Source organism: Brachyistius frenatus, unplaced genomic scaffold (genome assembly GCF_029030835.1).
Source record: "Brachyistius frenatus isolate BFR_SWC_R1_liver_20210118 unplaced genomic scaffold, ASM2903083v1 Contig_345, whole genome shotgun sequence".
In the NCBI taxonomy this organism is placed as follows: Eukaryota; Metazoa; Chordata; class Actinopteri; family Embiotocidae; genus Brachyistius; species Brachyistius frenatus.
The window spans coordinates 21,827-49,116 of NW_027210944.1; the positions used below are offsets into that span (position 1 = coordinate 21,827).

The 27,290-nt window shown below is 42.0% G+C and overlaps 1 protein-coding gene across 3 annotated transcripts in view; it reads right to left on the bottom strand.

The window, feature by feature from the left end:
* The window catches only part of LOC138636011 (glucosidase 2 subunit beta-like), a 121,977-nt gene that overhangs the window by 15,562 nt on the left and 79,125 nt on the right, over positions 1-27,290 (bottom strand). For 2 of the 3 annotated variants that reach the window (XM_069723790.1, XM_069723788.1), the window contains exons 11-13: positions 21,870-21,939; positions 19,961-20,050; positions 4,826-4,897 (exon numbers count right to left, since the gene is read on the bottom strand). In XM_069723790.1, the coding sequence (XP_069579891.1) occupies positions 4,826-4,897; positions 19,961-20,050; positions 21,870-21,939 (232 nt within the window). The remainder of the gene's footprint in view (positions 1-4,825; positions 4,898-19,960; positions 20,051-21,869; positions 21,940-27,290) is intronic. The other variant, XM_069723789.1, reaches the window with a different exon arrangement.

Consider the following 27,290-nt stretch of genomic DNA (forward strand, 5'->3'; position numbering starts at 1 on the left):
GTGTGTGTGTGTGTGTGCGTCTTTGTTGTGTGTCTTGTCATAATTTTCAAAGCAGTGCAGTAATGACACCGTATTCAAAATTTGAGTTTTTTTTTTTTTTACCATTAAAGTGTTGTTTTCCTGGGTTTTTTTTTTTTTTTGTTTGTTTTTAACAATAAATAGTTGTCACACTTTGCTCTTTTTTTGTCACATGTTTAATGCTGCTTCAGTTCTCTTTTATTGTGTATTCAAAACTTGGACTTTCTTACCAATGAGCTTTCTCGATTACCAAAACAACCAATCAATTTGTTTGTTTGTGATATACTGTGACAGGCGTCTGCGTTTCTTCCTTTATTTGAGTGTATTCTATTATTACATTAACATGCCACTTTTTTTTTTTCCATCAGATTTGATTTTTTTTTCCATTCGATTCACTCTTCGCGTGCACACGGAGTCGACAGTCCTTGTTGCTCAGACATGTTTGGCAGAAATTAATACAAGTTTAACGAGAGTAATCCACATTAAGCTGAAGGTAAACTATGTGTCAGGGTTTTTATTTTTAAATCTGAAAGGAATTTCTTAACATTTTGTGAAATACACTTTGCCGTGGAGAGTTAGATGAGAAAATTTGTCACAATCTGTAACTATTTGGTGAACACGACAGACAAATAAACTTATGTTACAGCTAATGACTTGTTAAAAGGTAGCCTCAAAGAAGCCAAGCCAGCGGTTTTCATGGCTTCTGGGTCGAGAACAAAGACAAATTGTTATTTTTACATTTGAGCATGTATGAGTTAAATAAATGTGTTAATTAAGGAGCGTTAGAGGTGCCGGTAGGCAGATTTGAGGGAGACAGGTTTGCTGTTTCCCTTTGCTTTCAGTCTTTATGCTAAGCTAACCACAGGGCTCTAGCTCCATAATTAATGCACACATATATGGTAATGATATTCTCATCTCACTCACAGCACTGATTAAGTGTACTTAACCAAGATAACAGTCTATTCCTTGAAGCTTTCTTTAAGTGGAAAGAAAAAGTAAGAGACCTTTTGTATGAAAATATGGCCTTATCTTCCTCTAAGTTATGTATATATTTGACTAATAGCACACACATTATTGTGTTCTTGTCCATATTGAAACATCTGCAGTGTAGGTTGGAAGAAAGTATGTATAGCCCTAGGCAACTAAAATTCACAAAAATGAACTGGAGTCAAGAGTTTTAGTAAACCCGAGTCTAATCAATGAAACAAGACTGGAGGAGTGGGTTGGTGTTGCTTTGACTGATGAAAACACTGATCTGAAACATGCCTCACAAAAACAAAAACACAGAGTTATGTTTGATATTCAGAGCCCACAGATCGACGAACAAATGTACAACGTTTCGTACCGTGGCTCGTCTCCCTAAAAGTAGAAAAGACGCAATTCCCCTTATTTTACAGGTTAAAGTCAGGGCGGGTGAAGCTCAGTAAAAGTTGGGGCGATACAACGAGAGGAGGGCTGGATCTTTACAGTTAATATGCAGTTCTACACAATGCCTTCAAACAAAGAAAATCTGCCGTTTGGACTGCTCCAAAACATCCGGCCATTCACACCGGACACACCGGGAGTATGGCTGAAGCACCTCCGTGAGAACGAATGGCCCAGAATTCTTTAGACATTGTAAAGGAGGAACTCAATACCTCATAGACTTGTGGGAAAGGAATGTGGCATACTGGTGACAATAGGTGATAAATGCTATCGCACAGTTTATTGTATATTCTGTGTGTGTTTCTCAAGCAAACAAGCAACACAGCATTAACACTTATATGTGTATTTGGACTTTTTTTTTTTTCCCGTCATGTAAACCCTGTATTTGCTGTCTTGTCATTGTATCTAGCATGTCTGCCTTTGGAGAGGGGGGCCGAGAGGGGCAGAGGGGACATTATGAAGATGGACGACACTGTCACAGTGGGATGGTGTTTGTCGCAATGCAAGCATTTTCCTCTACTCTATTATCATTATCGAGGCTGATGTTATTGTTACAATAGCCATTTCAGGAAGTGGTTGAGCTGCTGAGGTTGAAAGGCAAGAAAGCTAAATGGGAAATAGAGATATTGGAATTCAAGAGGTGAATACGTGTTGTATAATATCTACATTTACAGATAATTGGGAGCATACCGAATGACTTGCTGTGCCGTATCAAATCTTTATGGCTACGCGTGTGGCCACAGTATAAGCGCGAGCGGCTACAAAGGAAAGTGTTCCCGGGTTGATTTATCGTTCCTTAAGAACATTTGTATAGTTAATGGTCTAACGCCAACTATGCTGCAAAACCAAGCATGAAGGAAGGTTAGAGCTCGAGGAACAATTTGAACTTTTATGAGCCTCGACACACTTCACAAACACGAGCCGTAATCAAATTTCAGCTGCAACGCCGTCCATTTAAATTTGCAAAAACTTAACATAACTAATCCAAATTAGTCCAAATGGTACAAGCAAGTATTAGCAGTGTCATTGACACAGTAGTCACAGCTCCTGCTTCACACTGCCATTGACAGGCCACACATGTTAATGCTGCCCCCCCCCCCCCTCGCTCTCTCACACGGTTGTCCTTTAGGATGCTGGAGCAGGTGTGATAAATGCTGGCGTTTAAATCAAAGCACTCCCCTCTCCCTCCCTGCCCCCCCCCCCCCCCCCTGGGGAGAAAGAAGATGCCGCCATGCAGATTGATATCAGGAAGCCCAGCCATATCCTGCAAGGCCTGACTGATGGTCTGTCGGGATAAAAAATGAACTTTATACCCACCATGCGAGCTATGATTCATGGGCCTTCCCCGCCCCTTCCTCGGTTGAAACCATTCCACATATACCCTCACTACACGCTCTCTGGAAACAGTATAGTACATCATATAGCGCCGCACTGCCTGCCTACACCCAGCAAATACCAATGAGCTGTTTGTGTTTGCATGTGGTCGAACAACTTGCACTATGTCCTGTTTTCTTCTTTTTTTTCCAATGAAAAAAATCGAATATTGTTCTCGTCTTCCTGTTACTGATGCAATCGGTAAAACTTTCGATGTGGAAAAAGTAAAAGTACATTTGAAATCTTCCCTCAAGAGTTCTGCTTGGCAGAGATTTTCTTCCAAAACGGAGTCAAATACGTGTCTGACCACTGGTTCTGTTTGGTCCTTCTGCCCTTCCATACCATCATGAGTGACAGGCAGGCAGAAGCGCTGGGGTCGCATTACTCACAGTTTGCATTCTGTTCTCCCTCTTTCCTGCGCTAAAAACATGGTGAAGCGTTGCACTTTCCGCTCCAAAAGTGAGTAGGTAGTGTGGGAGGTGGTGGTGCAAAAAAGAACTCAGCCCTGCTTTAGATTCCAATTAATTTGCCATCTGAAACCAAAAGTATATTTGCAGAGATGGATAATTGCGAATAAATTAGCTCTAACGCCTTCGTTCCGACCGCCAAAAGAAGACAAGTCAAGCCTAACGGCATCACAACTTAAAGGAGGCAAAATGTTTTGACATTGTGTCGCAAATTTTCCACGGTCATTTAGACCTTTATATTGCCTGTTCACAAAACAAAGTCGTTAGTCTGTGTGCCGGCGACAAGCAGAACAGCATTGCAATTGAGTTGTCCTCTTTAAGGAGGAGTTGCGGTGACTCATAAAAGCTTTTTTCCCGGAGAGGTGTCAGTGTCGATGGAATAGTGTTTCCATAATTGCACCCTATAAAAGTGTTGGGTTGATGACGGTTAAAGCCAATGAGAGAGTGGAAAAGGACAGTGAGACGACATCCCACAATTATCACCTCAAATCTAAATAATCATAAGAGGAAAAGGTAAAAAAAATAAAAAACAAGGAAAACATCAGTATAATGTGTATACTTTTTTTTTTTTTTTAAGAGAGATGTTTGATGAAGCAAGCATCGTTTTAAACTTGGAAGGTAGAATACAAATCAGTTACCAATAAGGTTACTGTTATATTATAGGTCCTGTTTTTTTTTTTCCAATTACACCTCCAATCAGTATAATCACACTCCTGGGGAACAAAGAATAGGAAAGAAACTTGTTTTATGACATCTAAAGAAGCATTTCAGTGGGGACTGAGTGACATCTTTCGTAGCGCATCGGCCTTTTGATGTACATTTTTGTCCGGCAGTTGACACAGCCGGTCCCAAGGGTATGGTACAGTAAAAGACCAGCACATAAACCTTTTGATGAAATTGAAACCCTTGGAGGCTGAGGAAAATACAAGCCCAGCAGTATATGAAACTTGCCCCATTTGTCATTGATCAAAAGGTATTAAAACCCTAATGAAGATCTGTTAGTGACTGATTAAAGGTCATATGAAGCTAACAGAGATTGAATAACAATAAAAAAAAATAAAAAAAATCAATAGCGCAAATATTGGTTTTAGGGCAACTTCATATGGACACTGTAACAATGATTAAAGAGGTTTCATAGGAGTGAAGTTGTGGGATTTGCTTCAGGTCCAATCACGAAATGAACAATGTTGTCGCCTAATTGGTATAAATAAGAAAAAAAAATGACCTTTTTCTGGCTTTATTGCATGATGAAAGAGCGGGGGAAACCGAATGGACGTGAAAAGCTGCTTTAGAGAAAAACTTACCCTTTTTGTGGCTTCATATTAGAAGAGTGAACATGCTGCTACGGATTCTAAATGTCACAGCACACAATGCAGACACAGAACTGTAAAGCTCTTTGGAGGGACTGTGTTAACGTCCAGTTCTACATACTGCATCTAGGTTTTGTTTCTACCGTCCCTGACATAACCTGGCTGGTCATTGATTGGGATTTTAACAAAGGGGCGGAGGGGACAAAAGAGACGGTTGATTGAGGTACTTACCCTAATGACACCTCTGTTCCTGCAGTGCTCTTTTGTGTGACTTGATTGAACGGGCACAGGGTATAAGTATACCTGCAGAGGAAAAAGAGAACACAATGCAACCACTAAGTAAAATAATACACACGGTGGTTTTCCTTTTTCCCCAGGACATTTCTTTTTTCGGTGAAAGACTGTGCTTCGTTTCTTTCCCCTTTTTCTGAGCCTTTTTGATGAAAACCTACGGTCTGACCAATATGCTGGCGTGTGTGATATTACTGGCAGATTTTAACTCGTCACGAGTATAATGCCAATGTCAGCTGATGAGTAACATAGGTACATAACCGACAAGTTTCTCTGGAAGTACTTTTCTGCATACCAACTTTAAAGGATCCTTATCAAAGATGTAATGTACTCATATTTAACTTTCTATTATAAATAGTAACAATGGATTGAATGACTCCATCTAATGTGAATGCAGTTGCATAAACACAGTATTATCTCCAAACTGCAGTTCCCTTCAGCTCTATGGAATTTTTAAGCCTCTTTTTGGTCATTGTTTTGGCTTCACAGCCCACAACACAACTGGGTTATGTGAATTCTTGTCTGTATCATTTCAAGGCACAACAGAAAGTGTGTGTTTTGTTTCTTTTCTTTTTTCTTTCATAAACTAGCTTTATGCTTTCTGTCTGGTGAACAAAGTGAAGCATTCGGGGAACTAAAGACAGAGTCAGCTATTTCTCTCAGGGGTTCGAAAACCAAGACGAAAGAAGAGTGAATATTGGCCTTTGCATTTTCCCGGTGGCCAGAAACACAACTGCAAATGAATGCCAACGCTGCTCCACGGAGCTACCGGTTACCCAGAGACCTGCAGCTCTTCTACGGAGGCAAAGACAAGTCTGGAGGAGATAGTAATTAGCAGGCACCGTCACTAAAAGTTCTTGCCAGGGATCGTGCTGGAGAGTAGAGGCACGATCGCTCGCTCCAGTAACAAACTGATCAAAGAACTATGGAGGAGAAAGGCAGCTCGACTGTATTCCTTGACATTTGAAGCTTTATACTGACGGTTATAAAAAAAATTAAAAAAAAATAAGTGGAGAATGCCCAGACAGCCGCAACGAAAGAAAGAGGAAAAAATAAATAAATAAAAGAGTCGGGGTGGGGCTGGGGGTGGGGGTGAATGGCTGCAGCGTAAGTAGACGTGGGCCGGGAAGTGCGAGGGGGATCAAAAGCTGTATGAGAGAAAAGCAAGATGAAAGACAAGAAAATGATGAACATCAGAGACAGCGGGCTAGCGGGAGACGTGAGTGATTGGCTGCCGAGTTCTTCTGCTCTTGTTTGCGGACAGTATTAAATGCTTCTCATCTTAGAGGCTTTCATTTAGGCATTTATCCTTTCATGTTTACTGTATATTTCAACAGGGGATACCGCCTTCCCCCATAAGGCGAAGGGGGGAAAAAAAATGAACAGAACCACCACTTCTGATACAGAGAAAGCAGAACGGCGCAGAGTTGAACCCCCCGGCGTGTTCTGGAGGGCCAACGCGAGCTTGATATTTTAGTTTTTAGCCTTTTGGCGACGCCATCAGGTTTTTGGTCACGTCTACGCGTCCGTCCTCTTCTGGTGAAGGCGAAATCTCACGCACGTCATGATGGAATTTGAATTGAACACAAACGTTCATTTGGATCCGAGGCTGAACTGATTACATTTGGTGGTGGCAAAAGGTCAAGGTCCCAGTGAGCAATATATCTCAGGAGGACCTTGAGAGTAATTGCTGCAAGTATGGCACAAAATTGAACTCGACGTTGAACCGATTACATTTCGGTCGTCCTCACGTCAAGGAATAACTGAACACGTTTTGGTGGTTAAAAAAAAAAAAAAAAAAGTCGAGACCACCGTTACCTCTTTGTCCGTCGCATTCTTGCGATTGCGACCGCGTTTCGCCTTTACTCGGATGCTGAATCGGTAATAGTGATCTCGAGTGGGCACCTTCAAACAGATATTCTGTGCTGTTGGGACAGCAAGTCTCAACAAGTCTTGCATTATTTTACATGAAATTTGGTGTTCTCGTAGCGGCCGTAGGGCGAGTCCTACCGACCCGAGGGCTTCCCCAACCTTTTGTCCAGCGCCAACAACAGGTAAGATGTTTTACCTGTCCAGTGACATATCTTGATATGCTGATCTAATCATGGTGGCGATCTCTTGAGTGTCCCCTGGCGCAACCATGGTGTCGACATTTGTGGTTAGGAAATATATTTAGAGAGTGGGACGGCATTATATTTGGCACAGAAACATTCAGGTGATGCGTTAATTTTAATTTAGCAGAATTTAAAGCCAAATACATTTAATAATTTGATTTATATATCAAGAAAAACAATGTTCCAATCTGCCTGAGCCCAACTTTCTGTTCGGCAAATGTTAGCATTTAACATAACACTTTGCAGCAGCAGCATGGTAGCATGCTCATATTGGCATTTAACATAGTTGAAGACTCTTAGTTATCTTCCTCTCTTCAGGAAACAGGAGCTAAAAACTGACTCTTGATTTTTTTCACAGCTGGTATTGACTCCATCAAGGACACTCAGCACCCTCGGTCCGCTCCAACGTCATTTCAAAAATCAGCAGCACAACTAAACGATCAATGGAGATGTCATATAACTGCGCAACATAAAAATAAACTTTTCAGTGCTTTTGTCCAGTTTCTTTTTACATGTGTAACGATTTCTCAACTAGAGCCCAACTGAATGCCAAATAAAACAACGCGATACGTGCCATACTAAACAAATGAGTAGTTAAATAAATAAATCAGAATTCCCTCTTGACACTGGCTTCATTGTCCATTATACCAAACTAGATTCATTAAGTTTGTAAAGCAGGTGTTTCAGCAACAACAAACATCCTCATCTGAGCCTACAAGCAGATGGCAGCTGATAGACAGAGACACAGTAAGCAGAGGAAGGGGGGGGGGGGGAAGGAAAAAGGATAACGCAATGAAAAAGCTATCAAATGAGTCCCAGAAGGGAGTTCCCCTGTATGTCTCTACCTATTCCCGCCTCTCTATCTCCCTCCCTCTTACCCTCAAGGCAAAGCCATCCATCCCTGTCCACTTTTGCTGACACGCCATCACAGCACAAAAAAAAAAAAAGAAAAAGATTGGGCTATTTGTGTGTGGGGGCACTGCGACGTGACCTTGGATGCTCGCCTCCATGTGGCAGCTTGCGAGAAAACAAAAGCAGGCAAGGCAACACAGAAAACGTGTCGCAGGGTAAAAACTAAAAAAAGTGAGGAGAGATTAGAAATGCCGACTGCGGTGCAGGTTGATTAGCTGTCTGTCTGCTAGACAGACACTCCGCAATCAGCCATCTGCGTAACACAAATGGGACACAACAGAAAGGTCAAACAGGCACATTTACACAAACTGTCCCCGGCTATCCTCAGCAAATGAGCACAGTGTGGCACCGAGGAGGAAATGTCTGCCGAGCCGGACGGACGGCGACAGAGGCTTTGAGGGAGAAGAGACTGACGGCGACGGAAATATAAGACCAGGAAGCAGCCAGGAGAACAAAGACGCAGGCAGAGAGAGGAGGGCAAGACAGAAGGATAAAAAGAAATAAAAGTGCGCAAAAGAGAGTAGGAGGGGAATCAAGAGTGTGCCGGTGGTGACTCTTGCGCGTCTGAATCACCAACAGGACGAATGTAACAGATGATGATGTGCAACGAGAAGGACGCCGCGTGGAGGATACAAAAGATAAGAAAGAAAAGGCGAGAAGATAAAACACGGTGGGTCACTAATTAAATTGACAATGATTAGAAGCAGCAGGTCAAAAATGACAACAGTCATCCTCCCATTCAGGTCCGGCACTCCACATCGCGTCCCCCACGTTCGATCCGTCACCGCGTGACAATGCAGCTCCGACACTGGCTGTAATAAGTTGGTGCCACTGTGTCAATCTTTGGCAGGTGTTCTGGGCCTGAAGGTAGTACTCAGTTAGAGAATAAATATCTTAGATGCAACCACTTAGCCCCTCAGGCAGTATTTCTCGCTTCACCGGATCGGACAGCAGGCTCAGTTCACCCATAAATCTGCAGATTTCTGGAGCACAACTACTTCTTTATTGAATTCTTTCCAAGCTAATTTCAAAAAACACAAACACGGAGCTCGTCCCAGTCTTCATACTTTCTCATTGAGAAATCTGTGATACAAAAAAAAAAAAACTTATTACACGGAGTGGTGACACTTTTTATAAGTACCATATGAAGAACCACAAATAAAATGAGCTCTACGCACTTTCACTGTAGTGTGTAGAGTCAGTGAATGATGGGTAACGCAGCTCCACACATCTGATGATACACGCTCAACCACACGTGGTCAGACTTTTACAGTGTGTTGTAAAACATATATGAAATATTTATACGCATCATCAGCCTTGCTCCGTTGTCACGGTGGTGGAAAAGGGAGAGTTAATCATAAAGAATATAAAATATTTCAAACTGCCACATATTCCTGCATTATCATTAACTGTTAATACACTGCGTCTTGTTACAGATGCTTCACAGAAATACTTTATGACAAAAAGTGCTAGCGGAGCTCGGTTTATTAAAATGTGGGCCTTGTTTTTTTTTGTTTTTTTTTTATAGTTTTCATTTCAAATCGGTTATGAGAAAAAAAAAGACGGCCATTCGAGAAAGATTCATTGCTGAGATCGGGGAAGAAACAGACGTGGTTGCCAGAAAGTCTGAAGAAATGAGGAACACGAGAAGATCAAACAGGGTAAAAAAACAAGCCAACAGTTTAATCAGAAAGCTGCAGGGAGTGAACTCTTTGGTGAAACTGAAGATTAATACACATCAAATATTGGCAACAATCTTCTGAGTGCATGAGAGAAGAGTGTTTGTGCACCGCTACGGCATGTTAAGGTTAACTTCTAGAGCCCATCCCAGCGGACTTTGGTCGAAGCCTTCATATTATATTCAACATAATATTCTTCCTTTTTGTGGACTGATAATGAAACCAATGTCCTTGGTTGGACTAAAACCAACTCGGGTATCACACCACCAACACACAGGGGCACCGGATCGAGTCGCAAGAGGTGAATCCAGCTTCGGATGGCGTAACAGATTTGGTTTTAAAAAAATCAAAAAAAATCACGACATCGGTGGTGTCCACAGATGTCCGTATCTTATTGGGAGGCAAATAAACATTATCGCTTGAAAGTGCAGGGACGATTTCCAGATCTCAAATAAGTTGGTGCTGGCATTTCGAAAAAAAAAAACATAAGAAACTACCAAACCAAAACTACGACCTAGAGACCGACATTATTAAAAAGACAGAAACAACCTCTAACAGCCAGATGTTAATTACAGTTCTGACACAATCCATTAACTAGTTTTCACTCAGAGAGGGAAAAAAAAAAAAAAAAGATGAGCATATTATTTTCCTCAGTCCACCGAGATCCAGTCAAGAGAGGAGGAAGGAGAGAGAGAGAGCGAGAGACAGCAATTAAGCACTTCTCCCACTGGACTGCTATGTGACGGCGTGGGTGGAGTTCACCGAATGTGACACTGTAAACTGCTGCAACATCAACATGAGCTACAGGTGACAGTGTGTACGCTCAGCTGACACGCCAGAGGTCAAAGGTGACTCGGCAGTATAAAGTGATGCGGTTAATTGTTTGTGAGGAAACTTTACACTATTCATCTTTATACCATTCGGCAACCTCAGGTCAAACATTTAGTAAATAAAAACTGTCCTTCAATAACTGTTAACATTGCGTAACGGGTTACACTCGAGGTGGCTGTTTTTAATCTCCCCGAGTCATCTTCACGTTGCTGATGATATTTTTAGATTTACATTACATTTTTGCTGTTCGCATGTAGAAACGCGATGCTGAAAAGAGTGTCATTTGAAATTATATATAATTCTGTAAATAAAAAGACAATCGTGTTATTGTCATAAAAATGGAGCTGAAATCCACTTTAGTGCTGCAACCTCCAGAGTAAATATGCTTCTTCTGTTGAGCAATGAGCAATTGTGTGAGATAAAAAAGAAATAATCGAAAAATTAATTGCTTTAGCACCTTTTTTTTTTTTTTTTAAGGGATTCACAATAACAACTGCTGACGCTTACATTTACACGAAAACAAAGAGAAAAAGCACAAAGAGCAGCATTCTGTTCAAATAACATCTGCCTGATCTAAATGGAAAATAAATGAAATTATTAAACTGATCATTTCGGGAGTAAACTTTCTTTGATTCTGTTTTCTGTTTTTCTGTTAAAAGCCCTCTAACTGATAAAAAAAAAAGTAGTAATTCAGTGACCATCAGAGTAGTGACTGAAATAATCTTGTGCAAAACTGAAGCCAGTGTTTTGGCACCCCATAAAGAATGGCATTAATTAATTGTGTGATCTTATAATGGTTAACTAGAAAAAAGTTCACTCACTCTACATTATTGGAGCAGTTGTGAAACACGTGTTTTGGAATCGCATTCACACAATCGAATGTTTAGACACATTTGGTTTGGTGGAGACACCTGATGTGCGTTTTCCCTCCGCAGCCTGAATCAATAGTGACACATCTGACCCGCTTGTAAAGGCAGCAGGGTTGTCTGGTGCCTATCTGTCCTTTAATCAGCAGTTCCAGCTTTAAGCTCCTGTGTCAACAAGTGTTATTGATGCAGGTCACAGCTGCAGCTACACATCGGTCACCCGGCCGCAGTGCCAATTCTATAGGTGACTATAACGCTAAACTGCCATTTAAACAGCCCACTCACGCACCAAAAAATAAATCAAACACCTGTTCTGGATTATAACCCTGACAGAAAAAAAACCTGCACTGTGTGCCTTTTTAAACATAGTGGATAAGAATAAAACGGGCACCTGGAAAAAGGACATTTCCCGGACTAAACTCGGATAAGTGCTGATGAGGGAAGTTTTTTTTTTTTTCTTGTTTCAGTCTAACTTACAAAAATGCAGAGCTAGTAATGCTCCAACATATTTTATTGTGCTTGTTTGTGGCTGATTCTGCTGCTGTTTTACTACTTCAGAAGGCAATGATTTTTTTTTTTTTTTTTTTTTGTACTCTGCAGCAGATCAATAGGACTTAAAATCAGAAGAGTCCGTTGTTGTCGCATCGACACACGAGACCTACCTCTGTAGTCTGGTCCAGATAGACAAATGGAAATTTAGAAATAGTCAAATTGCTTTTTTGCCGTTTTAAAAATAAAGGTATCACAGAGGCACATTAGTAGTGTCTTAAATACTGATAAAGATCTGTACGTATACAGCAGCACGGGCCTAAAGATACAAAGCATTTTACTTAACAATTAAATCAAATTTAAACTGTGACTCATAACCAAATGATTACTGGTGTGTGTTTATTTCACTGCGCCATTATACATACAAGCACAGTGTTGTTACAACTGCACTGTACTTTTATTATGCAATAAGTGGAAGCCTATTCTTCCCGTAGAAGCAATTTCCTTGTCTTACTACAGTGTTTTTTTTTCCCCACGGCAGCATCTAATATAAGACTACCTACTGTAGGAGATGAAGGTGGGAGAGAGGCCATTTGATTTATGTCTTGGTGGTGAAAAAGTTCTGCAGTGTTTCCTTCGAGTAAAAGTTTTAAAGTGCAGCCATGACCAGTTTTATTTTTGGCGCTCTGAACGATTCATCTCATCAGGTCTCAAGTGCAGTTAAAGAATCAACGTCCGGTCGTGTGGCTATTATTCGGGGGTAATGCTGGCAGCCTAAAGATTCATCCTTCGAGAGCCACTTTTAACTCACTCAAGGTATCGTTTTTATTCTTCTATTTCTAATCATATTACGCTTCGCTTCCGAGAAACAACATGAAGAGGGAAGGTGAATGCAGAGCAGAGAGCTCTTTACTACATAAATTACCCCAAAAAAGAAACAATAATGCAAAGTGAAAGAGCCTCTATCGAATGATGGCTCTATTTAAATAGGAAAAAAAAATGGAAACAATACAGCAAACCTGAAGCCAATTTAGTTTTTAGAGCCATCAATGAGCTCAATGAGGCAAACAGCCTCTGGTAGATCATTTAAAGCTGCAATCGGCCTCCGTCTCTCAACATACTATATTGTTATTGTGGGCATCTTCCTCTTGAAGGTTAAGAAATGTGGAAGATATGATGTTCATGGCACTAGGGGACAACAGATGTTATATATTTTTCTTTTTTAATTTTTTTTCTTTGTTTCTATCTATCTATCTATCTATCTATCTATCTATCTATCTATCTATCTATCTATCTATCTATCTATCTATCTATCTATCTATCTATCTATCTATCTATCTATCTATCTATCTATCTATCTATCTATCTATCTATCTATCTATCTATCTATAACAGGATGAGATAAGATAGAGATGAGGTTGTTACATATAGGTATTGAGCAGGTTGGCTCAAAATAATGTTTCATTATTATTTCACTTTTCCTCCTCAAAAGGTGTAAAAAATTATTCTTAACACTAAAACGTGTTAGATAATCCAGTTCAACCTAATTTAAGGTGATAATTAGAGTTCCCACGTTAAAAGTGAAAATAAGAGCAGAGCAAACAATCTCACGGCTTATAGAGCGACCGTGAAACATCTGTTCTCACAACACTCCCGGCTCACTTCAACTTAAGTTTCTCTTTCGCCCAAGAAGCTCTATTTTAAAAACGCACTAAAACAGGGTGTAGCTTTCGATGCTTAAAATATGTAAAACATCAACTAAGAATAAAAAAAATAAAACAAAAAGGTACGGATTTTCTAAAACTAGAAACCATAGACTGTATATAAAAATGTACTTAGCTTCCAGGTCTGAAAAATGAGACATATGTGGAAGTGCCTTAAACTTTAATACCCCTGAGGGCCACTGGGTGCTGGCTCAAAAAAACAAAAAAAAAAAAAACTCATTCAGAAGAGAGTCAACTTTTGCAGACCAACGTGAAGAGGTGGGATAAGTGTGTTTCTTTTTTTTTTATTATTATTATTTTTTTTTTATTGTAATCTGTCTTGAAACCACTTGCCCGATGATCTAATTTTCAGAGTACATTATAAGGGGCAAAAATCGACATTCTTCTATCTGTTTAAAAATGAAATACAAATATGAATACTTATATGAAGTTGGCATGAGGCGTCGGCAGTCTGGCTTTGTTGAGTCAAGAAGAAAGGACCTCAGTAAGGAGAGATATGTCCAGAGGGATAACTTTGAAAGATGATTTGTCCAATGAGGACAGGATTTTGTCTGAACAAGGGGAACTACTTCGGTTAATAAAACCGGTTTCAACGTTAATGTGGGCACCTGACTATTGTTTTGCTGACGGATAAAACCTGATGAAAGTGGCTTTCTGAAAAATGTAAATCTTTGACTCAGAAATATGAGCCTGTATGTGTGTTGTAGTTTACGATTCATGTCGAACATTACAGAAGTTGCAGGGTAGAAAACAACTCATCATCTGAAAGAAAAATATTGGTGTGGGTTGGAAACTATACTTTCACTGGAGTTCTTACAGTTTCTGAATTAGATCATATTAAATTTGATTAGATAAGATAAACTCAGTTGATGTCACTGGGAGGTTCAGGTTGCCACAGCAGGAGCTGTGAATGAGACACAGCATGAAAATAAACATTGTTAAACAGAGGGATTGTAAATTGTAAAAGACACTTGGTTGTCTCTCTTTTGGTTTTTATTGTGTTTTTTATGATTAATTCCCTCCTGGGTCTCTCAGTTAAAGGTTTTAGTTTCATCAAGTATTCAAAATTAATGATATTGTTCTTATTTTTATTATTATTATTATGTTATGTTTGCCCCAATTTCTAACACCGGATGAAATGAAAGCACTTCTGTTAGGGACAACATGTCACAGTTACATTATATGTCTTAAATGGTTTTACTTACAAAGAATAAAGGAAAACACCAATATGAATACACATATAAGCTAAAGTGAAGGAAGATGTTCATTCCTTAGGAAGCACCATCTTAAACAAATACTGTATATTTACAGTGGAGACTCAACAAACTCATTCTGTAGCTTCAGATTTAATCCAAAAACAGTTCATCAGAATGAGCTAACTGGCAAATTGTAAACTGCTGTCGGCAAATAATAAAGTTACAATGACTTCAAAATAACTTTACTCACATCTCATCCTATATTATTTATACTTTATCTTGACTTGACATAGATTTGTTATTTTTAAATGCTTATGTGTATGACACCAGGTTGCAGTTCTGTATCAGTGACAGAAGGATTCTTACACTCGTTGGACATTTTTGTTAGTGCTTGCGTGAAATTCAGAGAAAACAGTGTTGTATTGTGTAGTTGCAAGTTGACTGTTGCTTAATGGTTCCTTCCACACCGAGGAAATTACACATGATTGCTGTTCATGTTTGGGCGGCGAGGTTTGATGTTTTGGAAGGTCTCTCTGACTAAAAGTGCAATACCTGCACAACAGCAAGCACAGTTGCACTAACAAACCGGGACAATAATGACAACAATAAAGATGATTAACTCGGATCCAAATCGTCTGACTGACTTTTAAACAGGAAGTCCTGGAGTGCTGGAACAAGCTCAAATTCTCTAAAAAGTTGATCCTGACTGTTTCAACACAACCAGCCCACACATACTGGACTCGCTGCCCACTTCTCGGGGTATAAAGTCGGTATCATAACTGGGACTGATGAGATGTGACGATTTTATGACCCCACCAAGCACACATGCGCTCGCTGCCAGCTCACAGGTCTACAGGACCGACGGAAATCTCGTTACTTCAGATGGCCGCCCCTGCTGTGGACTGGGCAGCGTCTCCACCGTGTGTTCAGTTGCTTACAGGAAGAGACCGGCATCATCCTGACAGCCAAAAGGCTTTGTTGATTCACAATTAAGTGAGGGAGGCAGTGATTCAATGGGAAAATAAACTGACTGAGTTCCTCAGCGTGGCTTCCAGGAGGCACCAGGAAGACCCCGTCTTCTCCAAATTTACAGTAATGTTTCCAAACAGAGATCTTTTTCTGGATTTCTGGCCATCTGATGAACCTTAATCCAAATATGCTCTCTACCTTTTAGCTTTCTTTAGATCTCTATGGATTCTTGGAAGAAATATCTTGACTCAATATCTGCTGAAAGCTCCACTATGTTCACCAGCTACTTGCTGACCTTGCCCGTCTGCTGTTTGGTGATGAGAAAGTGCCGTTTATGGAGCTTATTCACTGAAAGCAGCTGTCTGCTTCTGGGAGCTGTGAGACTGCACCGCACCACACCACTAAAGCTACAGAGGGGAAAACCAAAACGACAAGCTGAAAGATTGCATAATGCGCCATAGAAGTGAAGGCACTTTCCTTACAAATCAGTCCCTTACGAGCTACTGTACAAACATGGCGGGCTCCGTGGAAGAGGACCTGCTTCCTTTATTACGAGCTCAATCTAAGGCAATAAAAACACTCGTGAAATGATGAATATTTATACTTATTTTGCCCTCCCCTCCGCCCCTCCAATCCCTCACCTCCCCCGCTATCGACGATTTGACCAAACATGACCTTTCGAGGTTAATTAATTGCATGAGCGGCTTGCTAAGAGTGATGTTAAATTTCATGCTTTAATTTAACAACAGTGTCTGTGTGTGCCCCATCTATCATAATTTGAAAGCTATGGGTGTGACAAAGTGCTCGCGCTCTAAGGCATGGGCCTGCATAAAGAAGCTGCTGCAGCACAACCACTTATTCTAACAACGTTCCAATTATGGTTAAGCAGGCCTTCAGCCTTCTTGATAAACCAGGATAAACAAGTTTCTCCTTTCGTTTATGCACATTCATGCACTTGTCTGTCGTCTTTGTTTCTCCATTACATCAGTTTCTTTTTGTAACAGGCCTTCATGCGTCCTGCAGAAAATGGGCGGAGGGAATGACTGTGTAAATTACATTAATATCGAAAGCTAATTTCTTCTTTTAATTATTCACTCTCGTATCGAGGCGATCTGAAATGGGAAATGCTCTTAAGAGTATCATTTGAAGCAAAACGCTAACTGCGATATCTCCATTCCTAACAAATACTTGATGTCCACAGGCAGACGGCAAATAGCTTACTGTCTAAAGAGTCCTGTCAAACCCTATTTACAGCCAGACAGTATTGGTGCCACAGCTGTTATGAAATCTACTCCGTAAACCTATACGGCTCTTCATTTCCATGTTTGTCCCAGCGGACACATCTAGGACTCCACACCATCACCCGCCATTGCCGCGGTTTATATCCAATTTGAAAAAGCTCCCTCTAGGCTATCCTGACGGAGTCTCTTTCCCCCCCCAGAAGAACCCAGTGCACTGTTAAGGCCATGTGATGTTCTACAGACAGTCAGAAGTGTCACTTGTGCTGCGTTATCCTTCTCTCTCTTCTGTCAAAGCTGAACCACAGTGGCAGGCATGACTCACTGAAGTGCTGTACTTTCTAAATGACACGAGAGCGGAGGCTGAGTCAATCTGACCTGACAGTCTTGCATAAATCACGGCCCTTCGATTTAAGTTGCTTTGAGGAGTGTCAACAAATCCACAGGAGGAATATTAGACTCTGCTGTAGGTAGGAACTCCGCCTCTGAGAACTCATTATGGGGTGTCTCCCTTCATGCTGTGCCAGGCTGTGTTGACTGAATTGCCAAGCTTATTTCTGATTCACTGGCAGAAGCCGGTGTTTTAAATTCCCGACTCGTGATAAGGGGCCTCGCCAGCACCCTAAAGACCATTTCAGGGGGAAATACACGGGTTGCTAATGGGCACATTTTTTTGGGGAGGTGAACTTCAGCACCTCGAACGGGACGTAATATAAAAGAAGAGGTAACTCGGGAAGGGAGAGAGGTGCTTGAAAGTGCAGCAATAAGAGCCATTAAATGATAATGCACAAATAATAATCTCCCTCTGTAAGCTTTTGTTTATGGGCTTCAGAGAAACTGATGAGAAGGCAATGTGGAGTGTGCTATCACGCAGCATTTAGCTTCTAATCTTGCCGTTAATCATTCCACTTGAAAGTGTTCAACAACAGAAAGGCAGTTTATTTTTATTTTTTTCCTCTCTCCCACTTTGAAATCAAAATAATAATAGTTTTTTTTTTTTTTTTTTTCTTTTCCCTCGGACAAACAAGAGAGGCCTTCGGGTTCCCAGTTTGCAGAAGTGATTCACACCATCATGAGGCAAACCAGGAGCAATATGACCAAATCCAGTTTCTGTGCATTTGCTTTAAATGCTGTTTTCTCATTCCATTTCTAATACTCCGAGCTGGTGCGCGGCGCCTCGTCTGGTTTCATTTCGAAAGGCACCAGCACCAGTTGAATGCCATTCATTTAAATACTGCGAAGCTATTAGTTCTATTAAAGATAGGCAGCGTTTCAGTACAGCAAACCTTTATGGCTTCAGGCCTTCATCTGAGATACTGGCTGCCACTCAAGAAAAAAAAGAAAAAAAAAGAGAGAGAGAGAGGGAGCAATTTAATCAAACGTGAGATATCTAAACACCGGAGAGGGCCGATGTAAGATGGTTTCAACCGATGATCAAGAAGCTGGAAAGAGAAGTGTGGGATTCTCTTCCATTATTGGAGAAAAACTGGCGCTCTGCTACTTTGCTACTCGGGGGCATGGGGAGAGAGAGCTACGGAAAGCCGTTGGTTTATGTGTCTGTCAATGTCATGTCTTTTCAGGATCACGGTTCAAGGCGAACAGCGGGGATAAAGGGGGGCAGGGAGGGGAACTGGTACATTGCTGAGAGGGTGCTGGTAGGTCAAAGGACCTTCAACCGAGTTGACGCAAGTGGATATTGTGCTCTTCAGTGATTTGAAGGATGAAAAATAACATGGAGTGCATGATGCCAATAGGCCAGGGAGAGAAATGCAGCAGAGCATGGTATGGGTTTCTGTGCAAAAGGCTGAGGGTGTGAGATTGAAAGGAAAGAACTGTGAGAACTGCTTTAAATGTGGAAGCATTATAGACACTGTTAGTTGATTTTTGCCCTGTGCAGTTGCTTAAGTTTTTTTTGAGTTTTGCGAGATAAACTTGTTTGTAAAACTAAATACTGTATAGCTGCGCGGCCAGCCAATAAAGCTAACGTTAGCTTCATGAGCTCCATTTTTAATAAGCAAGTGATCTATTTTAAAATGAAAAGATGTAAAAGAGTCTTAAATATGCACTTTATCAACGTTTTTCTTAATGTAACCTGTCAATGAAAAGCACTGCTTTAGCCAGAGATGCTAATATTTGAGGATAATGTTTCATCTCTTCCTTAAACTTCTGCTTTTATTGGTGGGTTTTGGAAAAAAAAAAAAAAAAATCTGGTTGTGGAGAAATTCAAAGCCCACTTGCATAACTCTCCAGCACTTTTCATTCATTTAAGTCTTTTGCATTTCCAGGAGAACCAGTATCACAGGAGCCAGCTGCCCATTCCTGTATCGCATAATTAAACCATCTTGCAAGCAGTGTGCAATATTGTTATCTAACACTGTCTGCAGTATAAACACCGAGATAGATTTTTTTTTTTTTTTCTGGCTTATGGACAAGAACTGCATCTTCAGATTTTTGCCTCCTAAATGGCAAACTAAGCAAACAAATCACACTGGTGTATAAGGGCATGGGAAAACCACCGATTCCAAGGATGTCTGAAAAATGTATTTGCAGTGCAGATCTCATAGTGCAGATCTCGGATAATTTTCTTTCAAAACTGCAACCACCCACAGGCCTCTAAAGCTCCAGCTGGCAAGCAATCCTGAGGAGAACAGATTCTACCCCAGCAGGGGCCATAGGGATGCGGCGGGAGAGAGTAAAAGAAGCTCATTCTGTTGATTAAATTTAGTTGATTTAGCTGCTTGGTTTCTCCAGGGTGACTTGGAGCTCACAAATTATCATCGTTAAATGGTGGCTCTTTACTGAGATGGTTCACATTTGTTACAGATAGAATTTGTTGTGCAAGATAAAATGGATTCCAGCCTCTGGTTAACATATTGATTTTGTGATGCTTCTTTAAAACAGTTTTACTTCTCCATCTTTCACGAGAAGATCGTGAAAATGTATTTTTCTGTCCGTACTTGTAGCAAGTTATTACGCTGAAAGCGCAATTTTAGATGCAACCACACAATTGACGACTAGTTTCCATAATAGAAATGAAACCGCGTTTGGTGTACTTACTCGTATACTTTCAGCGTGTAACACTGGGTGTTCAAAAACAGGAACTCCCAATCGGTCCCATAATCGATGGCCAGCTTCTTCTGTAGGTCGCTAAGGAAACCAAAATACATAAAACATTACGCTTTAAGCTAATTCTTGAATAAGGGAATGCAGCGTTTACTGATATATACCATGTTAAATATTAAACGGGTACATCTGAAAGCACGGCACTTGTTGAAGCTGGTGACATATTGTTGAGCAAATAATTTCAGTACTATAAAAGAAGTCTATACGTAAATATACTAAGAACATTTCATTCAAAATATGCAGCAAAAACAGCACAAACACCCTTAAACAAAAAACAAAAAATGGGAATGTGGGTCATTTTCTAAGTCCCTGACAAGCTGCTTTAAAAAAAAGTTCTGGGTGACTCCGAACTGTGCTGACAGTGTCGCTTTATTTTCCTCACTTCTTTTAGTGAATGACTTCTCGGAGAGAGCGTCGACGACGTGGCCCTTTAAAGCCCATTTCTATGCAGCGTCTGCAATTATCTGAGCTGGCGAGGGCCGCTCTTCTTCACTAATCGCAAATAAGGCAGAAGCGAGCCCTATCTTTAACAGTGCACAGGCCCCTCATTTCCATATTCATAACCTCGTGAATTGCTAATGGGGTTAACAAATGTTTAGGGAGGGTGATTGTTCCGCTTGGAGGTTGATAAGGTGGGGTGCTGCAGGGAGGTGATGCGTAGCCGTGTGTGCATGCGATTTTTTCACAGGGGCAAAGGTCGTAACATTCAAGCACCGAGTCCATTTCTTTTTCGTGGAAACTGCTCTTTACAGCCTTAAAAATGGAGCGATAAGGAAAGAGACTTTAACTTCATACTGGTTCCAAAAGGTATGAAGATGTAATGTCTCCGTACTGATAAAGGACTTGGTTTAAAGAGAAAACATGAATGATGGCGAGTAATTCCACCGGGGAGCAATTAAAGCAAGGTGGAAAATAAAGATGTGGAGCAAATGAAGTCAGTCCACCTCCTTTGTCCCTCTTCTCCCCTCATGCAGGCGTTTGTTTAGGGGGTAAAAAAAAAAAAAAAAAAATCCTGACCTTTTGGTAACTGCCATCTCTGTAGCTGGCACTCCTCTCTTCCTACTGTAATGAACAGTGTGCAGGCCTCAGGGCCACAAGAGCTACTTATCAGCTATTGCTGGCTGGCTCAGAGCTCCGTGAAAACATCTGAGAGGATGTAACAGGAACTTCACATCCAAACCAGCTCTTTCTTTTTTTTTTCTCAGCTGTTGTGAGCATGTGTGACTGCATACTACTGTTTAAGTCACACTACTGTATACTGTTAAGAAGTAACGCACGTTTAAAAATAATGCCGTCGAATTGAATAAATGTCTTAATATTATAAAAATCAGTCTTCGGCTGTTTGAGGTTTAAATGTTTTCTGTATGGAAACATAATAATAAAAAGTATACAGCTCATTTGTTGTTGACTGGAGGTAATTTCTTTCATTAATACGAAATAATTACAATGTTCACGACACTAATTTGCGCCATGACTCTCTTTCGACATACCACAAAGAATTTGGGATAATTCCTGCTCCGGCTGATACTCAAGGTAAGTCGGAAGAGGCCGACCGAGCGGAGCGCAGCAGGCAACCCATAGCGTTTGTTTTTCTTCATTAAAATGAGCCTTAGGTATCTCGACTGTGCAAATTCACCACTGTGCAGCTTTCCATACTTTGGCACAGAAGGATGGAGTCTATTTTAAGGTCTGGTTAGACATCATGCCGCCCTGCTCCTAATAGCAACGTGAGAAGCAAAGGCTTCATTCAAACACACAAAAACGTTGACAATCGGAGCCACAATTATTTCGGCAACGGAAGCTAACCTCTGCCTCCGTTTCTCCGTTTTATTTCTCTCCTTACCTTATTTCCGTGTTGACTGTCTCATAGGCTTCCTCTACCTTCTTCAGATTGGTCGCCTCCCACTCTGCAGCTTGACAAAACAAAAGGTCAGACAAATTAACAATGCAGAGTTGTTGCATCTCAACAGCTGTGTGTTGCCAAACAGTGGGCTCTCAATATCGGCGGGTATATCTAGGACTGTGAAAGGAGCAAGGCTGCGTATAAACAGGAAAAAAAAGAAAAAAAAAAAGCTATTTTCAGGTGTGGTAAGTGCCGAAAGGCAACTTATTAGTCTCTTCGCACTGACAATTGTGTTAACAGAGGCTGAGAGCGGAGAGGAGTCGGAGGGAGTGTGAAAGCGGCGGCCACATTGATTATATGTTTGCCTCTCTTTGTCTCACTGGTATGTTCCAAGTCCAAAAAGAATGCAGGTCTTCAAACACCTTTCAAATGATTGTCGCAGGGAAACAGACCTGGAAATGGAATAAGCGACGATCTATACGCGCGACCCCGTTGTTTGCATATTCTGCAAGTGATAAACCGCAGAGAAACTCATGATATAGGACGGATCTATCGAAACGAGTTATAAAACACAAGCTTGACTTATTATCACCTTGATGAAAGTCCTCCCACTTTTCAGCTCTATTTTGGTTTCTCCCACCTTGAGAGGGAAACATTTGGATCCCGAGCAGCTAAATGCTACATTGGCTTTACTCACCGGGCGCAAATATCGTCTTTCTGTCGGAAGTTAGAAGATAAAATGCAACGGTTGAGCTCCCCAAGCGTAGCGTGTCTATAATCTGTTCTTCATGCTTGGCGATACCTGCACACCGACTCCAAGCTTACGAATAAATTCAAATTGGACAAAGTTTTAGTCGCAGTCGAATCCTCATCTTTGTTTTTAGAATCGTCACTACACCTAGAAAAACATACAAAATGGCTGATACGATGAAAACATGGCGATGAACACATCAGGGCAACAAAAAACGGTAAGTTCCAATAGCATCGAACCAACATGTGAAGTAAACGGTGAATTAGTCTGCCCTCACGTATCACCTCTTCACCTCAGTGGTCCCAAAAAGCTTCATAATTCCCTTCCTGTTCACACACACCAATGGCGACAGAGTTTTGCTTTAACATTGGGATGGGAGGAACGGGGAATTGAACCGGCAACTTCACGACGAGTGGGCAACGTGCGACAGAAGTGGACGGGCTCGCCTCTGACGGCGTCGCGGCGACAGCGAGGGAAGTGTATGTGGCGAGGACGGTGTGGGAAGCTGTGACAGCCGGCCCCGGCCTGAATACCAATTAGCATGTTCCTTGCATGTGGTCTCAGCTGGTTGCCCATAAAGAAGCCGCACACACACACTTGCAATTCCCCCAGCACCTATTTCTTGCCGAACCTCGTACAGATGTGGCGTGTCCAAGAGGCAAGCTGTGATTTTTCCATGCTGTAATGGCTATTTTTATAGCGGCGCGAAGAAGGAGATCTCTCCTTAACACCCCCCCCCCACCACACCCCCCACAACCCCTCAAAATCACAGTCTCACTCAGAAGATTGTTCTCTGCAGCTCCCTCTCCAGCTTTGTCTCCGATTCCTTCCTTTGCCCTCCTTCTCTCTCTCTCTCTCACTCACTCTCGCACACACACCAATCATCGGGCTCAGCAATGACAAAAGGAGATTCAGAGTCCCAAGTGGGTGACATTTGACCCGTTGCTGCGGCCCAGTCGTACACGGGGAGGGTGGTGGCGGTGGTGGTGACTCGGGGAGAGCAGCCAGGCGTACAGAAGTGCCCAGAACAGGGAACACAGGGCGCGCAAAGCCTCTTGAAAGGTCTCTGCACCAGTCAGGCTCAACATAACCCGAAGACGATATACAGTATGGCCACAAAAACAAAAAAAAGACCTCGTGCTTACGGTCTGTGGGCGTCGTAGAGTCGTAGTCGCAAGCATGACTTAACTGATTAAGCCTCGCGTGGTCTGCGTTGTTACGTAATAACCACATTAATGGCTAGTTACTGCGGTGTAAATGTTCATTATAATGGCAAAAGGTTCAATTTGAGGTACTTTATGAGGAAAATGTACGATTTCACGTTGAACGTAAACGGACCGACGGATGGCGGTTTTCCTCTTCAGGAAGTGCACTGTACTTCACTAGGAGCTATCAGGAGGGTTGTTAAATCACAGAGGCCATTGTACCGAAATAGACCAAAAAAAAAAAAAAAAAAAAGGGGGGGGGGGGAAGGGAAGGCATTCACTGTATATTATGTGCCATCTTCTGTCGGAGATCTCCTGTGTACACATACCTTGAGCCGGAGCCTGGAGATGCTGTGTTTACATGCGCGCGGATCAATAGGCGAGGCGATTCTCCTGCAGCTCCAAGAAAAGAAGCCCGGGAGTCGGGGCGGTTGCGCGTTAACAAAACAAAGGCGATGCAGAGAGGCAACCCTTGAACCCCGCACTCGCACAAGCAGCAGACACCTTTAGCTATATTATGTCGACTAACGGGCGCATGTGGGAGTTTGCTTTGTTGTCTGCGAAAGTCTGCTCTTTAAAATAAAGACTGGCAGCGTGCTGGAGCTTCCACGTTGATTCCTATTTCCTTCGTAACCTCTTTTTTTTTTTTTTTTTTTTTTTTACTCGCCGTCATCTATCATCCCCTCCTTTTTTTTTTTTCCTTTTCATTTTGTCTTTAACATTCTCCTCGCCTTCAATATTTTCAGCATGAGCTCCTCAGAGTCTTCCTGTCACCCTCACCTCCCGCTCTCTTCGGCTCCGTTTCCTCAGTCTCTCTCAGTTTCTCTCCTCGGCTGACGAACTTGTTCTGACTGCAGCGGGGAGGGAGGACTAAAATATAGGCTGAGGATTCCTGTAATGAAATGTTGATGTCGGGTTGTAACAGTGAACAAGGGGCCTCTCGGACGCTGTCCACCGGGCTGCTGCTGATGGCGTTAACAGCCACCTGCTGCCTGTAGCTGCAAATGACTCTTTTTTTCCCGCTTAAAAGGAGCGATGTTAACAAAATCTTTTCAACAAATGATAGAAAAATAATGAACGTTTGCATTTTCAACCTCGCGCGCGCACACCGGCCATTTCCCTGAAACTCCTCGGGATTACGTTTGTAATCCTAAACGGGACGGGTTTAAACACGGCGTGGACAAAACATTACAGACTTGCATTTTCTCCCTGCGCGTGTCCACATCTCACAAATGATTCTGAAACTGGAGCGCATGCTGCTGGGAGTTGAGAAGAGGTCAGTCTCGCCCCCCCCCCCTCCGCATAATCGTTGTGTTGGAGTGTCTGATTGTATTAGGGCTGAGTGAATAACAGTAGCTGGCAGAAATAGCATCATGTTTTGAACTATCGGTGCAATTCGTAGCCTCGCGACTGACTCAGTTTGTATTCATTCTCCCACACACACTCTCTCTCTCCTGCAACGCTGCTTTTTCCCTCCACGGCGGCTGAAGGACGAGCGCGGCCCGCCGCGGCCCGGCGCGCAGCCGAAATCAAGAATGGATCCATTCACCGCGCGGCCGCCGTCGCCATCGAACGGTGGGTTTACCGCACGTGACGAGCAGCAGCGGCCGTTTGTCGAGCAAACATCGGTGTGGAATTAATGCTAAAACTATTAAAGCGGTTGATTAATTTAAAAAAAAAAAAAAAAAAAAAAAATTGTCAAGCGGCTGCGACTTCTTATTTTCTCTCGTTTCAGACCACTTTGTAGCGAAATTGGAACATGCTTGGTTTTGTAGACGACAGAGCATCTTCACGGCGTCTCTCTTCCAGGCGGCCGCAAAAGGTCAGAGGAAAGAAAGACTACCGGTCCCTTCAATCCGTACGCGAGCGGTGCTCGGGGAACACTGGCACGTCCATGTCATGTCCTCCACTCTGAGTAAGAGCTTCTCCCCTCTGGCAGGCGACGGAGAGGACCAGAGTGACAACTCAATCGTTTTAAAAAAAACAACCTCTTTTGAGCCTTCGCCTATTAACATGTTAAACAGTAAGGACATGTGAGTAATAGAAGCCATCGTCCCCGAAGGGAATTTGTTAGGAAGGACGGGTTGCGTAATACGTCGTCTTAAAGTTGTCCGACGTCGTTTTAAGTCAAACATTATGTTGTTTTACGGCTTTTGCTGACGGGGCTTGGATGTACTGTATGTGGAGATAAAAAAAAAAAAAATACAGGTTGACTGTCACATGTCGGAGAACTCTGCATGTAAAATGCAGAGTGACATTTGACAAACGCAGCAGCGATAGTCCAAGAAAAAAATGATCTAAGGAGAAACTGATTTTTTTTTTTTCTGCTTTCTTTCATTTTACAGACTAAATCCACAAATAAAACCGATAAATCAAAAATATAAATGATCATTGGCTGCAGCCCTCGTTAAAATTGGTCATTCATGTAATTTTTTTTTAAACAAAGTCTGTAAGACGTAATAGACTAGTAAGTAATTTTTGGAAATATTCACACTCGATTTCTTAAATAATATCCGATGAAAAGATGGATTACACTCTCAACGTTAGTCATCGCACAGTTAGCTCAGCATACAGACCGGAAACAAGGACAACGGGGAAACCAATTTGCCAAAGCCGCACCTCAAACGCTTCATAAACATGTTGCTCAAATGACTTCGAAGCTACAATGTGATGAGAAAGTTGTGGTTTTACAGGTGTTGAGCTGCAGGAACAGAAACACGCGTGGAAGGGAAATTCCCGTGAGGTCAAACTATTTCTTCAAATGACATATTTGCTCCCGCGTTTCCGCTGAATAAGAAACAGCAGATGTTTGAACCCGACGAAATGCAGAACGTATCGAGACGGCACGTTGAACAAGAATGCGACACGCGGTGAGAATCGCGCGCTATTCATGCGATTAGCGCCGAAGAGCATGTAAATGCAGCAGTCCGCCGCTCACGTTGCCATCGAGACGCGTAATCACTGCTTTAACGTTTAAACGGGGAAGAGGGGCCGACGAGCAGAATAAACAGCCTGCGCGGAGCGAGGTTCGCTCGGCAACAACTGGGTGCCGTTTATGAATATGTATGATGTAACAAACGCCCAGGAGCTGACCTACTTCTGCGTCTCCTCCGCTCATGACTTGGTCCTCCTTCCGGGGGAACTCTGTCATCTTGCAACATATTGTAATAGCGGGAAGCATGCGACGCTCGTGTACAAATCAACACGCTCCCGTTCGATGGTTTCGCAAGTGACGATCACCTTGCGCTGAGGGGAAGGCGGTTAATACGTGGCCGAGCAGCTGCGGGGATATTCAGGACCTGGTAATGGCAGGTTACGCATTCGCGGCACACACACGCATACCGACGTGACTTTTGACAAGTTTATCTTTTTTTTTGCTCACTGAAATTCAGATCAAAAACGGAAATCTGTACCGGCTCTAAGGGAGTCACGTCAGAAAAGAAAAAAAAAAAAAGAAAGAAAGAA